Source organism: Emydura macquarii, unplaced genomic scaffold, assembly GCF_026122565.2.
Source record: "Emydura macquarii macquarii isolate MOO-44397 ecotype Brisbane River unplaced genomic scaffold, CSIRO-AGI_Emac_v2 contig_318, whole genome shotgun sequence".
Lineage (NCBI taxonomy): Eukaryota > Metazoa > Chordata > Testudines > Chelidae > Emydura > Emydura macquarii.
The window spans coordinates 11,860,381-11,878,428 of NW_027130455.1; the positions used below are offsets into that span (position 1 = coordinate 11,860,381).

The following is an 18,048-nucleotide window of genomic DNA, read 5'->3' on the forward strand; positions in this document are numbered from 1 at the left end:
ACTCCTGTTATTTTGACACTGGGAGCCCAATCTTTAGCTCTATGACCAGCTCCCTGGCCCCAAATCCTCTCCCCCTCCCACACACAATTGGTCCAGACCCTATTTTTACAAAGTGTCATGCAATCTTTAATGGCCACAAAGGGAACAGAGAACCTTGGGTTTAAAGAGTTCATTCATTGGATCCCCTGGGACTCAGTTTATGTTCTTTAGAAGGAAGAAGGGCTCAGTCCCCCACCTCAGGATTTGAACCTGTGATTCCAGTAAGTCTAGATATTTAAAAGCTGCTGCTAGAGACCCAGCTGTCCCTTCTGAGTAAGCTACAGTAACATCTTTATATTTATACATTTCATCTAAAATTTTAAATCTAATGATAATATTCCTGAGTTGGGCATTATCTATTTCTTCTCATGGACTTACCTGCTATAAGAGCATGAAGCTCATCATCCAGGTTTCGTACCCAGCGCAGGAAGCAACTAGTACCCTGTATTTGGGAGAGGGGGGTAATACAATAGCCTCAGTTAGTGCTTTATTTAAAATGTTTTTAGTTTGGTCACATTACAGAATAATCCAATAATAATTCATAAAAATCTATATAAGGTATTCATGAAGGATCAACAGCCACCTCACTGACCATTGTTCCTACTGCTACTATATCTATTGATAAGGCACCCATCACCAGGGTGCTTGGGTACATTTGATGTACTTTAGATTAAGAGCAAACAACATTCTCTCAACATTAGTCTGTGATCAAACAAACTAATCTTAAACTTACTCTGAAGGGAGGGGGAAAAACCACTTGCTATCTGATCACTGTCCACGTATATAGAGCAGCTTAATTTGCTAATCAATCCCCCCAGCTGTGAGAAAACAGAGTAGCCAAAGAGTGTCAGACGCACAGAGGATGGTGACCTGTAGTTGACCTTCACAAGGGCAAGAACACCCCACAGTTCCTCTAGTGTCCATCCAACAGGCCCACTATATTCTGATAAGTCAAGGCTCTCAGTAACCTACAGAGCAACTTTAAATTACTAAGTTTTGCATGTATAAAAGTCCTATTGGAACGGCAATGTTGTTGTTGCTATGCTGGCCACAGGATATGAGAGACAAGGTGGATGAGGTAATATTTTTTATTGGACCAATTTCCGTCCAAGCTTTCGGTCCAACGGACAAGCTTTCAAGCTACGCAGAACTCATCCTCAGGTCTCATTGTCCTAATGGAATTCAGAGTAACGTGTTCTTACTATGAGCAATTCATAGACCTATAGAGTTTAAGGCTAGAAGGAACCTTTATATCATCTAGCCTTACCTCCTGTACAGCACAGGCCACTAACTTTCACCAGTTACCCTGGTACTGAGCCTAATAATTTGTCTTTGACTGAAGCATAACTTGTGTTTGGCAAAAGTAAATCTTCCAAAAAACATCCAATCTTGATCTGAAGCGATAAAGATTTTTTAAGTGGTCCATGATGGATGCTTACTGCATCTTGTATTACATTTTTTGGCTTGCAGTAAGTGGGTGGTTAGAAGGTACTATATAACATATATTACACTATGCTTGGTAGGTGAGGTATAGATGCGGTTCTCTGACATATCTCAAACCAGAAGTAAAAAACAATATAACCCACATCCAACATGCAGTCACTCTTAAAGACTAAAAACATCAGGGAGAATATTTCACCCTTTAGGAACTCTAGGAAAAGATTTGAGTAGCTGTCATTTTAATTAAGAAATATCTAGAACTGAATGTAATTTGAGCTCATTTTTAAGAATATTAATAAACTCTCAAGCTCACTTGTGCAGTTCCGCCAACATTTTTAGTCCTGGTAATTAACAATTACTTGTGTCTAATTCTAGCCACTTTAAATTAAAAATGAAATTCTGTTTTCTTGCTTTGCACAGCTGGTAACATTTTATTACAAAAGTAAGACTTTAAGTTTGTAGCTTTTGAAAACTCATACACTTATGTCTGAATAAGGAATTGGAATATTGTTAATTTGGTTCAGGATATGACGTTACAGTTATTTCAAAATTTGAGTATTGTAGCATGCTGTGTGTGTAGCTATAGGTTGGGCCAGATTCTCAGCTGGTGTAAATCAATATAATTCAGTTGACTTCAAGTGATCTGCACCAATCTACATCAGCTGACAGTCCAATCTCTTAAATCAGTTTTGAAGCTGAAACCGGAGTAGAAGGTGGCTTCCCAAGTGGTAAGTAGAGTGCATATGAGTAGCACAAGACATCTTATTCTGCAATTGTTTGCTGGTAGCTTCAAGGTTTTGCAAGAAGGAGGGAGAAATGTTGTTCTCCTTAACTTCTGAGGATAGGATAAGAAGCAATGGCCTTACATTGCAGCAAGGGAAGTTTAAGTTGGACATTAGGAAAAGCTTCCTAGATGTCAGCGTAGTTAAGCACTGGAACAAATTGCTTAGGGAGGTTGTGGAATTTTCATCATTGTCTAACCTGTTCTTAAAAACCTCCAAACACCTGTCAGGACTCGTCTATTTATTACTTAGTCCTTCCTGCCTTGAGTGCAGGGGACTGGACTAGATGACCTAGTAAGGTCCATTCCAATCCTTCACTTCTATGATTCTAAGGCAGAATTTAAGATGTTGGTTTTGAGCTAAAAAGCCCCAGGTGGCCTGGGATCTGCCTACTTGAGAAAATGCCTCTTTTCATGGGCAATGCTGTCTCTGCTGCACACACAGAGGTGGCTGAGTTAGAGTCTCCTCCATATAACAGGAAGGCCTGCTGATACTGTCTATCTGTCAATGGCCCCTTGACTTTAGAATTCACTCCCCTCTAGGTCTTAAATAGCTCAAATCTGCTCATCATCAGGACATACTGCAAACCTCATCTGGCTTTTTGATCACTCCTGGGGAGAATGGAAGAGTAGATCCTGTACTAGGGCATTGGCTTGACATTTATGATTTGATTACAGCTAGATTTTGTTACGGGACAAGGGTCTGTACAATGTCAGAGTGTTGAAGTAAAGATAGGGGCTTTTTTGTTATTACAGAAATCAACATAAATAAATGATGCTAAGTTTTCAATGTTTTTGCACTTACTTTGTATATACTGACAAAAGATCCCAGAAAAGCTCCAAGCTGGAAGTTTTCCTTGTTATAGAATAGAGAAAGCAGCCGGGAAGGCTTTGTAAACAGATGCCTGAATGCTGATGGGATTCGAAGGCAACACTGGATCAGGTAACCAACACTAAACATTCTAATGAAGCCCTGGAGAAAAAGTTAAGAAACAGCAACTTAAAAAAAAGCAAAACCCATGAGCTACACAAGTAAACTAGTACCTTATTTTTGAAATGCAGCCTTTTAAAAGCCAAGTTTGTTGACATTATCTGAAATGTACCCTCCCTTCTTGGAACTTGAAACTAGATTTTTGAACTAACTTCCCTGTAAAATAATTAAGGAAATAGAATCCTAGACTGCCTTGATGGACTGTCTTTCTTTTAATTTAAATGGATACTTAAAAGGCCTCAAAGGACACACTCTATATCTACTCCAAAATTCTGTTCCTTAAAACAGTCCTGAAGGCTTCATTTCCAGGTTATCTCCCTCCCCACCCCCGCCCTTCAACCACAATTGGGTACGGAAAGGAAAGCAATGCGGTGAAGAAAATACACCACATACTCAAACATCTGGAAGAAGTGCTGAGGAAGGGAAAAAGGCTATAACAAAACAAAGTCCTTTCAGAAAATGTATGAATTAGAGAGCGACACTGATTTCTTGGGACATGCCCATGTTCTCTCAACAAACAACCGACCTGGAGGCTTTGCAGTGTCTGTGGTGAAGAAAGTGCAAACCCAGAAGAGAGATCATGTGCAGAACTATTAAAAAAGTTGAACACAGGCTCATATGAAATTTTTCCTACTATTCCATGCTGAAAGGCTGATACATCTCAGAGTTTGTTTTGTATAGTACCATAATTGCGATTGGGTTGGTTTTTTCATTCTAAATTCTTTTTTTCCCCGTTTTTTGTAATTTTCTCAAAGGCTTCTTATGCTTATTCTTAGCCCACAGGTGAACATCTCTGAAAAGTCTGAAGAAAATCTGTCCACTCATTCAAAAAAAAAATCATCCAAGTGTCAGGGGGAAAAAGCTTCAGCCTTTAAGAAAACTATTTAGAGTCCCTCTTTTTTTTCTTTTTCTTTAACAGTTTGATAACTTAAGAACAGTTTGTTTTAAAGCATGAGTCTAGGTATTTGTCGCTCTCTCTCCAAAAGAGCAGACAATGCTTTTTTGGGCTGAAGACATTTCATTTTAAACTATCTGAAAATCATGTGCTGAGCACTGGTAGTACATTCTTACTGAATAAAGCAGGCCTCTAAGTGGGATGTTCCAAATGTTCAAGGTTTCTAATATTTATTTGTAAGACCATTCTCTAAGGTTATTCTAGTTGTCTTTACAATGGGCAGAGGTTTGGAATTAGCAATCTTTCAAATTAAGCAATTAAAAATCTTCTGTGCTTCAGACAGGACATTTTAATTCCTCACAAAGAGTCCCAAAGCTTCATTCTAGTTAAATATCATTCAGCAACACCCATTTCTTGCAACAATAATATTTCATAACTTGTTATTTGTGGAACTGTTTATGAAACAAACTAAGTGTTAACACTTAAGTAACGATGTCTGGAAGTGGATGGACATTAGTAGTGCATTCTGGAATAAACGTATTGTGTGATTTACAATTTTGTTAACAGATAGATGCAAGGAAAACCCCCTGTCTTCCTCTCATTTTGCTTTAAAAGCTAAGTAAATTATATCCTCTGGGGCACTTTCATCTCATATTTTCTAAATAGTTTGTAACACAGCATGGTGTGATCATGTAATGAAAAACTCTATCGCAAAGCTTATAGGCAAGGCAGAATTAAATTTGCTCTATGAATCTTATGTCTGAATTTTCTGAGTTTTGTGTAATTAAAATGTCAATTTTAAGATTAATTTAGATTATGTAAAATTATGGAAAGTTTTACAATAGTGACAAGCACAGGACAGAAAACATTTTATAAACAAAAACTCAGAGTCCCCACTTTTCACCAACCAAAAGAAAAGGGATTTTAGTTCTGATGGTCTAGAATACGACATTATATTTTGCTGTTCCAATCTGCAAACCTTCTAGTTATTCACATGAACAGTTCCATTGAAATGTGTGGGTTTACAGGATCAGGGCCTTAGCTCTCATGTGTAACCAACAGTAGCAAGATATATAAATACGGAATGCTTATCATTAGTTCAGTGAGTGATCAGGAGACAATATAACATGTATTTTATAGATGTTTTGCATTACCTATTGTCACACAAACATGATTCATTTTTAAATTTCAAGAATATCAATGTACTAAATTATAACCTTTTTCTCCACAGAAAGATTTCAGATCACGGGGAAATGAGCAGGGGAAAGGAAAATATAAAGAATATACAAAAGAGAGAGGAATTAATATACATTTAAATCTCTATATAGGAACCATCTATGCTGGAGAAATTTTGTGATTTGGATAAGAAAAGCCAGAAATAGCAGTGCAATTAAATTACATATCTGCAAAAATCATCTGAGGAGCTCAATTTTTTAAAAAGTTTTTAAAAAAATATCTTGATCGTATTAAAACTCAATTACAGAAGTGTATATATTCAAAACAGAGTTCAGTAATGTACCAGAAGTCAAACTGTAGCAATGTATCCAAATAGCATTAAATCTATTAACTTTTTTAATCAATTTGCTTTCAAATTAAATGTAGAATCATTTACAAAGTGAACTGTTCAGTATAGTATCCCACAACTCTTGAAATAGTAAAATTAATTAATTAATAAATTAATTAATAAATAATGAAGATTAAACATACGGATTGTAACCACTGGAATATTTTTTTTTCTAGTCACCACAATTACCAGGTAAACAGTACTGTTCTGCTGCTGCTATCAGCAATGGCACAGAGAAACTGAAGTTCATCATGTTGGAAAGGTACTACTGGCAAATATATCTTCATTTAGATTACCTGCTGGAATCAAATCAACCAAAGGAGAAAGGGAAGGATCTTCAAATGCCTTTATTGGGCTACACACACCTTCACAGAAGTCTACAGAGCTAAGACATCAAACATACCACATACCACTGCACTGAGCCCTGTGAAAAGTGAAAATATGAAGTGCAGTCCAAAGGCACTATGGAGTTCTTTAGAGACAGAATAGCCTTTTCTTTAAACTTTGTTTTGCTTCATTTAAAGTCAGGTTGAATATTAGTACAACTCAATTTCTGCAAGTAAGTTTCTAGTTTTGTTTGTTTGTTTTTGGGTAGGATAGCACAATGGGAGTTAGGGAAACAGCTAGATGGAGGAGATACTCTGGGATATTTCCTTGTTGCTTTTCCCGCTCATCATGCCTTGCTGATCTCTTCTTCAGCATCTATTAACACCGCGCCAGGGGTAGGCCAAAGGGGGTGTGGTGTGAAGTCAGCAGCCCTTGCTGGCCTGAGGAACTCAGAACCTAAACTCAGATTCAGTGCACTGAGTTAGAGACATACAGGAGTGCTAACCCAATTTCCAGTTCATCCTTATATTTTAATACATACCCAACCCACCATTCAGATTAATGGGAACTTCACTCATGTCTGAAGTACTTTATTCTTTTTCGGTGTCAACAAACATGGACAAGAATGATCCAGTGGATATAATGCACTTGGACTTTCAGAAAGCCTTTGACAAGGTCCCACAACAAAGGCTCTTAAGCAAAGTAAGCTGTCATTGGATAAAAGGGAAGGTCCTCTCATGGATCAGTAACTGGTTAAAAGATAGGAAACAAAGGATAGGAATACATGGCCAGTTTTCACAGCGGAGAGAGGTAAATCACAGGGTACCCCAAGGATCTGAATGAGGACCAGTGCTGTTCAATATAGTCAAAAATGATCTGGAAAAAGGGGTAAACGGTGATATGGCAAAGTCTGCAGATGATACAAAATTACTCAAGATAGTTAAGTCCAAAGCTGAGAGTTACAAAAGGAACTCACAAAACTGGGTGGCTGGGCAACACAATGGCAGATGAAATTCAATGTTGATAAGTGCAAAGTAATGACCATTGGAAAACATAATCCCAACTATATATACAAAATGATGGGATCTAAATTAGCTGTTACCACTCAAGAAAGAGATCCTGGCATCATCATTCTGTGAAAATATCTGCTCAGTGTGAACCGGCAGTCAAAAAAACTAAAAGAACGTTAGGAACCATTAGGAAAGGGACAGATAATAAGATAGAAAATATCATAATGCCTCTATATAAATCCATGGTACGCCCACACCTTGAATACTGCATGCAGTTCCAGTTGCACCGTCTCAAAAATATATATTAGAATTAGAAATGGTAGAGAGAAGGGAAATACAAACGATTAGTGGTATGGAATAATTTTCAAATGAGGAGAAATTAAAAAGACTGGGACTATTCAGCTTGGAAAAGACATGAGTAAGGAGGGATATAATAGAGGTCTATAAGATCATGAATTGTGTGGAGAAAGTGAATAGAGAAATGTTATTTACCCCTTCACATAACAGCAGAACCAGGGATCACTCAATGAAATTAAGAAGCAGCAGATTTAAAACAAACATAAGGAAGTACTTCACACAATGCACAGTCAACCTCTGGAACTCGTTGCCAGTGAATGTTGTCAAGGCCAAAAGTATAACTGGGTTCAAAAAAGAATTGGATAAATTCATGGAAGACAGGTTCCATCAGTGGCTATTACCCAAGACGGTCAAAGATGTAACCCCATGCTCTGGGTGTCTCTCAACCTCTAACTGCTAGAAGTTGGGACTGGATGACGGGGTGGATCATTTGATAAATTGCCTGATAAATTCTGTTCATTCCCTCTGAAGCATCTAGCATGGGTCACTGTTGGAAGACAGGATATTGGGATAGATGGACCATTGGTCTGACCCAGTATGGCCATTCATATGTTTGTTCAGCTAAATAGATTGAGTCTATCACTATAAGGCATATTTTCTAATCCTTTAATCTTTCTCATGGGTCTTCTCTGAACTCTCCTTCTTGAATTGTTGACATCAGAACTGGACACACTAAAATAACTTCTGTACTCCTACTCAAGATTCCCCTGTTTATGCATCCAAAGATCACATTAGCCCTCCCACCCACAGCATCACACTGGGAACTCATATTCAGCTGATTATCCACCATGACCCTCAAATTTTTTTGAGTCACGATTTCCCACATGCTGTAAGTATGGCATATATCCATTGTTCCGCATTGTATACATTTACATTTAACTATGAAGTTGTGCAATAGTTAATCACATGTTGTCTTAACTTGTACTATACATCCTCTCAAGGGATATCTTAATGTAGTAAGTCTTGCCATTAAAAAAACCAAAAGTGTTAAATTCTAACAGAATACACTATTTTTAATGGGGGGAAAAAGCACTTAAAGAAAAAATACAGAAGAAACATCTGGAAAAGCTAAACTGCCCAGCTATTAATTTTTGCTTCTCCATAAATAAAATATTTAGATTATCATGAGATGAAGAACTCCTGAAGTCTCACCCAAACTAAGGCCATGTCGGAGGTGGTCCTACTTGTGCCAATCTCCTCCACACAGTACTCCTCTGAAAAAATGCACTGGCCATATTATGGAGGAGGATAATATGTGCCACTAGACATAGACAGCTCATTCTGTGTGCAGCAACTGTGTACAATCTCCCATTATTCTTACCCCTTAAATAGATGAATAGACTACTGAGTCCAAAACCAAACACCAGTGTGCCAGATATGCACAACTGTATGTGTGCCACTGTTCATCTGTTTGCCCAACACCGCACATTCCAGGTGCTTTATTTAGGACGGAGCTGCAGGTGGGATCAGTTACAAAAAGCCTCATGTAATTAAACAGGTTTATTTTTTGGTGATCCATTTTTTTATATTCACTTTACATTATCAGTTGATTGTAATTAACTACCACATTAGTGAAATTTACCAAAAAAACCACAATCCCCCCAAAACCCCCCCACTAATTTGTGCAGAATATGGTTTTCACAAACTTATAATGGACTCTTGTTATAATGGAAAAAGCAAGATCAATAACAGACTTCAGAGGCAAAGACATATGGAATCTGCATTTCCCTGTTGTTAATTTATATACTCTTTTTCTGTACTGTTTTCACCAGATTCTGTCAGTGTTTACAAAAAATATCAGATTCACACTTACTTTAATGCAGTATGAGATGCAATTATCTTCATAGTGTTTACAGCATCTATGTCTTGGACCATGTTTACATCTGCAAAAGGAAGAATGAAATGCATATTAACCAGAAGTTGTTTTTATTGTCATCTACTGGGGATTTTGTAAACTTTCTCATGCTAAAAATGTATACAATATTCTCTTGCTATTTCCCCATTATTATTTTGCATGTCACCTTTTGAAATAGGCCTACATGACATTCTCATAAGCAAACTAGGGAAATATGGTCTTGATGAAATTACTATAAAGTGGGTGTACAATATGTGAAACGCTTGTACTCAAAGAGTAGTTATCAATGGTTCGCTGTCAAAGTGGGAGGGAGTATCTAGTGAGGTCCCACAGGGGTCAATCCTGGGTCTGGTACTAGTCAATATTTTCATTAATGATTTGGATAAGGGAGAGGTGAGTATGCAAATTACACTCAGCTGGGAGGGGCTGCAAGTCTTTTGGAGGGCAGGATTGGAATTCTAAACAACTTGACAAATTGGTCTGAAATCAACAAGATGAAATTCAATAAAGACAAGTACAAAGCATTACACTTAGGAAGGAAAAAAGCAAATGCACAACTAAAAAACGGTGAATAACTGACTAGGTAGTAGTAATGCTGAAAAGGATCTGGGGTATTCGTGTCTCACAAACTGAATTTGAATGTACAATGTAAAGCAATTGTGAAAAAGGCTAATATCAATCAGGAGTATATTAACAGGAGTACTGTATGTAAGACACAGGGGGTAATTGTTCCACTCTTCTCAGCACTGTTAAGGCCTCAGATAGAGTATTGAGCAACACACTTTAGGAAAGATGTGGAAAAACTGAAGAGAGTCCAGAGGTGAGCAACAAAAATTATAAAAGGTTTTAAAAACTGACTTATGAGGAAGGTTAAAAAACCAGGCATGATTAGTAGTCTTGAGAAAAGAAGACTGAGGGGGGGACCTGATAACAGTCTTCAAATATGTTAAGGGCTGTTATAAAGAGAATGGGGATCATTTGTTCTTCACGCCCACTGAAGGCAGCACAAGCAGTAATGAACTTAATCTGCAGCAAAGAAGATTTAGGTTAGATCAGGGATACTCAGACTGAGGCTCAGGAGCCACAAGTGACTCTTTAATGTGTCTCCAGCATCTCTTTGAAGCACATGATATTAAACCACTGTGTGATTTAATAATGAATCAGTCTAAGCTATTAAACAATCAGGATGCTTTTACTATGTTATTAAGCAATTATACTTGATAAAATAATACTTGGTCAGTCTTTGACTCCTGAATCACTGAGGTCTCAGTATCACTAGGTTAGATATTAGGAAAAATGTCCTAACTATAAGAGTAGTTAAACTCTGGAAGAGGCTTCCAAGGGAAGTTGTGGAATCCCCATCGCTGGAGGTTAAGAACGGGTTGAACAAACACGTGTCAGGGATAGTCTAGATATAATTGGTCTTGCCTCTGCCCAGGAGGCTGAATTAAATAACCTCTTGAGGTCCTATCCAGCCCTACATTTCTATGATTCAATTGTAAGGCACTGGGTACTTTTATGAAGCCAAAGAACTGTACAAACAAAACAATACTTTATTTGTATTTCAGAAGTACATGTACATGTATTTTGACCCAATCTTCTTTCCTGTACAAATCTGGGTAAACTGGCTATGCCTATGAATTCTCAACTGTGGTCAATGGGAAGGAATTTTGAATCATCCCCCCAAGGCCACTGAGCTGAAGGAGGGCCATTCTGCAGATTATGACACTGACACTCTTTCCCCTTTCAACTCTCTGCACCTTAGACTGCTGCTGCTGTTTTGGCCCAGTATCCACTGGCCATACCGCAATCCCTGCTGTACCACCCAAGGGACTGCAGAGGCCTCACTCAACCATGACCATTTTGGAGCAGTGGAGCTGTGTCAGTTCCACTGTGATATGGATTTTCTGTGGCTCTTACTTGGGATTGAGGATTTGGCTCAAAGCATAGAGGAGACATGATTTTAGGGAGGATGGGGTGTGTGGATTTTATAGTAATTAAATCTGTGACACAGAATTAAAGGAAAGTCATTTCATACTAGCTCTAAAAATGATATTTTCTTGTAGTCAATTATTTGTGGTTTAATACAAAATAAATCATATAATTTATATACTGTGTCAAATACCTTGGAAGCTTTGAATCATGTATTGTAAAGTACATTGGCCATAAATCATTTATGAGGTCAGTTTCTGTGGCAAAATTGTAATGAGAATGTGATCAGGTTACAGACATTTAGAATCAATTATATCTGAAAGGAAACATATGGAAGAGAAACTTGAGGAAGTATTAGGATTAAAAATGCAATGGATTTTGAATGTGTGGGAATAGGGAGTTTGGAAATCCCAAAGGAAGTATACTTCTCAACTTTTAATCATTTAGCCTTCGATTAGTATATTTAATAAATACCTTTTTGCTGGAGGGACTACTGACCAGGCCTCACTATTTTCAGCTAGTCCATGTCAGGGGTATTTAAAACAAAATAGGTATGAGGAACAGCAGAGGGACGGGGCTTCTAGATGTTCCTGAGCTGAATGCTGGAGGTAAGTGTTCCTTCCTATCTGAATGGCTTTCACTCTGAAATAAGCACTCCTCACCACCTCCTTCACAACACGGAATACTCAGAGCATTTGTTGCTCTGTTGCCTGTCAGCAACATACCATAATAAGGACCTGGTCGTAAAAAGCACTCTAAAAAAAGAGTGCCCAACCCAGCTACTCTGATTTGTGTGGATTCTCTATAAACGAAGCCCACGGGGAGAGCTTCTGCTGTGCTTGATTTACCACCACCAGAAGTATTACACTGGAGATTTAGCTGGTGCTCTACATGCAGTAATGCTGGATTTGGGACATGGAAGGTCAACCTCGTTACCAAAATGAAGAAGGGACAGGTGGGTGATGGAGGCTTGCTCTGCCCCACGTCAAAACCTTTGTCCATGGGAGAAAACAAGTGGTTTAAGGCTCTCCCAATGTTACCTGTTGCAGATGACAGGTCGGACTAGAAGCTGACCCAGAACTGCCCTAGCAAAGTGGGGGTAGTTGAAGGCTGCTCCTGGACCGCTTCACTTCCTATAGGATGAGGAAGCAGTAGGTGAAAAGAAATGAGGACTTTAAGAGCATCTCTGGAAAACTCCTCCGGTGATGGCAGGAGAGCCACTACACTGCCCTAAGAACACTCCTTTGTAAATGGTAGGATTGTGCTTATCCAAGACCACTTTGAAAGATCAGTGGTTCAAGTACAACAATTTAGAAGGCAAAGAGAGACAACTGGAGACAGATAAATGTATTTTTTGTTTTAAACACCTGCCCATCTCCCAATAATGGATAGCAAGTGATCAGTGCCTGCTTTCAAAAATTAAAAATGGAGTGTTCCCCATAAATCATTCAATATAGGCCTGGCACCACAGGTATAAGACATATTCACAAGGTTGGGGACTCTATCCTGAGAAGCAGTGACTCTGAAAAAGATTTGGGAATTGTGGTGGATAATCAGCTGAACATGAGCTCCAAGTATTACGCTGTGGCTAAAAAAAGCTAATGCAGTTGTGGGATGCATAAACAGGGGAATCTTGAGTAGGAGTAGAGAGGTCATGTTACCGCTGTATTTGGCACTGGTGTATCTGGACACTACTGGAATACTGCATCCAGTTCTGGTGCCCACAATTCAAAACTGGAGAGAATTCAGAGGAGAGCCATGAGAATGATTAAAGGACTAGAAAACATGTCTTTTATAGTGATAGACTCAAAGAGCTTGATCTATTTAGCTTAACAAAGAGAAGGTTAAGGGGTGACTTGATTACAGTCTAGAAATATCAAGATGGGAAACAAATATTTAATAATGGGCTCTTCAGTCTAGCAGAGAAAGGTCTAACATGAACCAGTTGCTAGAAATTGAAGTTATACAAATTCAGACTGGAAATAAGGCATACATATTTAATGGTGAGAGTAATTAACCATTGCAACAATTTCCAAAGGGTGATGATGGATTCTTCATCACTGACAATTTTTAAATCAGAACTGGATGATTTTCTAAAGGATATGTTCTAGGAATTATTTTGGAAAAGTTTTATGACCTGTACTGTACAGTAGGTCAGACTAAATGATCCCAATGGTCTCTTCTAGCCTTAGAATTTATGAAGCAGTATCAGTCATAAGGTATTGCTAAAGAGAAGGGGGGGAAAACCCAGAGCGCAAGGTTCTAATAATTTAGAATATAATAATTTTCTATATAATTATTTTCTAATAATTTAGAATTGATTTGATTTTTATTCCAGTTATCATAATTAATTCCATAACTGAAGTTAAAGTCATTTAGGGTCAAGCCTGAGTGACTTATTAAATTAAGTCTCCTGGATGTAGGTTCCTAAGTGACTTAGATACTTTTGAAAATTTTACCCCAAGATTCATTTTCAAAAGTGACTTAGACACAGTCTAAATTCCACTGATTTTCAATGAGAGTTACGCTCCAAAATACCTAAATCAGTTTTGAAAACAGGACCTAACTGTTTTGAAATGTTACCCTTGGTAATTTACATAGTCTAAAAAATTAAATACAAATTGGAAAGATTTATCAGAAATCAACAAAACAGATTAGACTGACTAAATCTAATCTATCATAAAAATGGCCATACTGGGTCAGACCAATGGTCCATCTAGCCCAGTATCCTGTCTTCCAGCAGTGGCCAATACCAGGTGCTTCAGAGGGAATGAATAGAACAGATAATTATCACATGATCCATCCCACTGGTCATTCCGATCCTCTAGCAAACAGCAATCCCTGCCTATCCTGGCTAATAGCCACTAATGGACCTATCCTCCATGAATTTATCTAGTTCTTTTTTGAACCCCCATTATAGTCTTGGCCTTCACAACATCCTCTGGCAAGGAGTTCCAAAGGTTGACTGTATTGTGTGAGGAAATATTTCCTTTTGTTCGTTTTAAACCTGCTGCCTAGTTAGTGAATTGTTTATCTTAAGTAATATTGAGCTAAGGTTTCTCTTACTTTGTTTTTAATATAGCTCACCATTTTGTTATTGTTGCTACTCAATAAAAGAAATACAAATCTCTTGAATGCAAATTAAAAATAGCATGAAACATTGTCCTTGTATAAAATAGAGTGAGCACATGTGAAACTGAGTAAAATAAAAAGGAATCAATTAGGGTTTTGGTTTTTGGGGCTTTTTGGGACTCACACTTTATCCACAAGTTTCTTTGTTACAGCAATTATGTTCATTCGCCGTGATAGTTCTTCACGGTGCTTTATCTTTCTGTCTATTTTTGTAAATGCTACTTCTGGTGAAAATGAATGCGTGGGAATTTCTTCTTTCCCTACAATGAACCTGGAAGGAAAAGGAAAACACAAGGCAATTATATGTGTTGCTTAAAAAAAAAAACAACAACAACAAAGCCTTTAAAAATGAATTCCACAGAGAAGTGCACCTTACTGCCCTTCTTTTGAGCACGGCCTGAGATTCCAACTTTAGGAGGCATGCAAGTGTCATTACCACCATTTTACCAAAGGCAACACAGGATCAGAGAAGTTACACACAGAAATATCTGGCAAAGCTAGGAATAAAACCCAGGTTTCTAATATGGCAGAAACAAGACTTAATTATGCACTGTGTCACATGTGCACATGCTGTATCTATATGACTCCTATGGTTCCTGTAAAATGGAGCCACTCCTGTATTCCCAGAGTGCTTTGTAAATACAAACTATCATCAAGAAACATATGGGACCCAGGACAAAACACAGTAGCAATGGATTTCTCCTTACTCCCAGTAAAATGCTGGGACATAGGATTCCTGTCTCTGGAAGAGGAAATGTTTAATGCTCTTTCACACACACATTGCCTACCCCCAAGCATTAGCACCATATTCATTTATCATAATCCCCCTTTTCTAAAACAGTCACACATTTGAAAAGTCTCCGTTCTTGCCAATTCTCTATTATGGCCTCTTGGAAATATGCAATATGTCTCAAAATACAGGAAGGGTTTACAACAGTACAGTTTGTGTTAAGGAAGCTCTGGCCTCCTATAAACCAGCTTGTAGTGAACACATTTCCCCAAAACAGTCACTTTGAGCTAAAATTACAGGTTGGTTTTTTTAGATACCTACTTAAGCGCAGAGAACGTAAATCCTTTCAAGCCATCTTTGCATCTGAAACATAAAAATTACACTTTTGTTTTGTATGACAATTTGCATGCAGGTAAATAAAATCTGAGAGAGAAAATATTCACATAAAGTTGCCCAAGAAGAACAACAATTTGGATGTAATGAATTGATTGTTACAAAATCCAATAATGGCAAATAAGTATGCAACAAATCATCTATGGCCAATGAGGACTACACAGTTTTCACCACGAAGCACACCATAGCCCCCTGGAACTTCCTGGAGACAGAGGGCAGAGAAACCAGAACATTCTGCGTCAAAATCTTTTTGACCAAAATAGATAGAGGTAGGCAGATCTTTAAAGAAGAAAGATCTGGATTCTATCCCTGCTGACGCTGTGAGACAAATACTGACCATGGTATACCACAATAACAATGTGAAATCTCAGGTAGCCACGTACTTGTTACTTTTACAAAACACTGTCATAATGAGCTTGACAAAACATAAATCTACTGAAAGGGAGGGGAAGCGTTCTGTGCCCTTTTTTTTTTTTTTTTAAACACAAAATAGTTACTCTGAGTTTGAGAGCTAACGTCGTCCTCCATATGAGGGTTGAATCCTGCACTCCTTACTCTGGAAAAAACTTCCACTAAGAAAGTCACGGCATGCTAATTGTACGGCAGTTGCTCTGATTCTCCAGCCCTTCCCTGTGAGTCCATGGTTTTACTTTTGTGAATAAGGGTAGCAAGAAAGGCCCTAGATTTGTAAACGTTAATGTTGATTGTGGCATAATGTACAAGCTTTACTCTAATACTTTGATGTTTTAACCAACAACTGGAGTTTTAGGATTTGGATGTGTTTCTGCACTGGGTGTGCTGACTGCAATTGGAGCCTGCAGCTGCCACAGATTCTTCCTGGATGACTATCAGCGTAGCAGTATCCTGCTGCTAGGGAAGCAAAGAGCAGCACTTTTTTATCTAGATATTCGTATTTTTTTCATTTTATAGGACTGTAAATCAGATGAAAGTGCACTATAGACAGAATATATAACATATAAAAGACTGCTATATTTATTCCATCAGTTAAAGAATACGTATTTTATACTAACAAAAGATAAAATCCTGCCTCTATGATAGTCAGTTGCCAAGGCTGGGAGAATGGCAGTGGTTGAGCAGAAGGTCCTTATGCCATGTTGCCCACTTAGGGCAAGAGGCCTCAGGAAAGCTTGGGGCACCACCCGCCACAGGACATGATACTACTACTCCAAAAAAGGAGCCGGTGTAGAGCATTTAGTGGCTGCTGCTGATGGTAATATGCGTATGGGAAGGTGGGAGAACGGAATGGAAAGTGGCTTGGATTAACGACCAGGCTTCCCTGGGACTGTGCACCACTGGATATATGTTATACAATCCCACTCAACTGGGGTTGCCCTGTGGCTCTTGGATGTGCTAATGAGGAGGAAGAGGCTCCCCCATGCTATCTTTCCCCTTCGTCCCAGCAAGCCTGAACACAAGATGACAGAATTTCAGCAACAACTTTTAGATATATTTAGCTGAAGAAAGAAATTCACAAATCAACAAAGACTTTTTATGCTAGCAGCTACGTGTCATCGTGGTGAGACATCACAATACTAGGTTCCCTTGGGAAATATTTCTCCTTCACAAGAAAAAGGACTCTCTCTCTCACACACACACACTCACAAACACACACTCTCTTAAAGGGATTTATTTTCAACTATGTGGATAGCTCCCACGAAAGGTCAAGCACAGTTACACCCAGAATTAGGGAAGCAGAACCAAAAATAATTACTGTTGTAAAAAATGCTGTGCTCCAAAATATCATTTTAAATATATAACTATAGGTGTTCATAAAAAACCCATTAATACTAATACCTTTAATTCACCAAGTCCTTTAGCTGAAGATTGAAAAGTGTTTTACAAACTTAAAAGACTCAGAACACACCTTTGGGAAACAGCAAGTAAGGATTATTACACACTAGTTTTACAAAGAGGTAAACTGAGCCACAAAGAGACAGACGGCTTGCACCCAAAGTTACACAGTAAATCACTGGTCTAGCTTGGAATGGAACCCAGGAGTCCTGACACCCAGCTCTAACCACAGAACCCATACTCCTATATCAGGAGTTCGGCCCTGATCCTGCAATTGATAGTGTGTACATAACTGTGTTGACTGTGCGAACCCCACTGACTTCTGGGAGTTCCATGCAGTCTCCTTGCAGACAATCAACTAAAATTGGAGCCTTACTTTCTAATTCTATTGTTTCTCCCAGCAGTCTTTTTTGCACAGAATACAAACAAATACAGTGTGCAATTTTAAGTACACAAGCAATCATTTGGAGAGTTTTATACAAACAGAAAAGTAATTACAGAGCAATCTTAAAATGTCATTTAGCCTCAATCGTGCACCTTCAGCTTGCAAATATTGCAGCAATTATTATATTGTTACACCAGTAGATGTCCCTAATCAACTGTTATTCAAGCGGGGACAGATCTTCTGGCAGAATTCTTGATCAACATTGTTTCATTATTAATTTTCTTTTAAAGTTGCGTCAAGGAAGACAACTAATAAATGTTACACTGATCTTAAAACACTAAGACATCTAAAGTACTCAAATGTAAAACACGTAAGGTGTATCCATTACCCTAGGAAATATTAAAA

At 38.2% G+C, this 18,048-nt stretch overlaps 1 protein-coding gene across 2 annotated transcripts in view; it reads right to left on the reverse strand.

Annotated features, from left to right (window-relative positions):
* Positions 1 to 18,048, reverse strand: part of TMEM135 (transmembrane protein 135) — a 317,684-nt gene that overhangs the window by 14,581 nt on the left and 285,055 nt on the right. For both annotated transcript variants that reach the window (XM_067568561.1, XM_067568567.1), the window contains 5 exons: positions 15,375 to 15,416; positions 14,448 to 14,594; positions 9,218 to 9,287; positions 3,066 to 3,233; positions 418 to 481 (listed from right to left, as the gene is read on the reverse strand). In XM_067568561.1, coding sequence (XP_067424662.1) covers positions 418 to 481; positions 3,066 to 3,233; positions 9,218 to 9,287; positions 14,448 to 14,594; positions 15,375 to 15,416 — 491 coding nt within the window. The remainder of the gene's footprint in view (positions 1 to 417; positions 482 to 3,065; positions 3,234 to 9,217; positions 9,288 to 14,447; positions 14,595 to 15,374; positions 15,417 to 18,048) is intronic.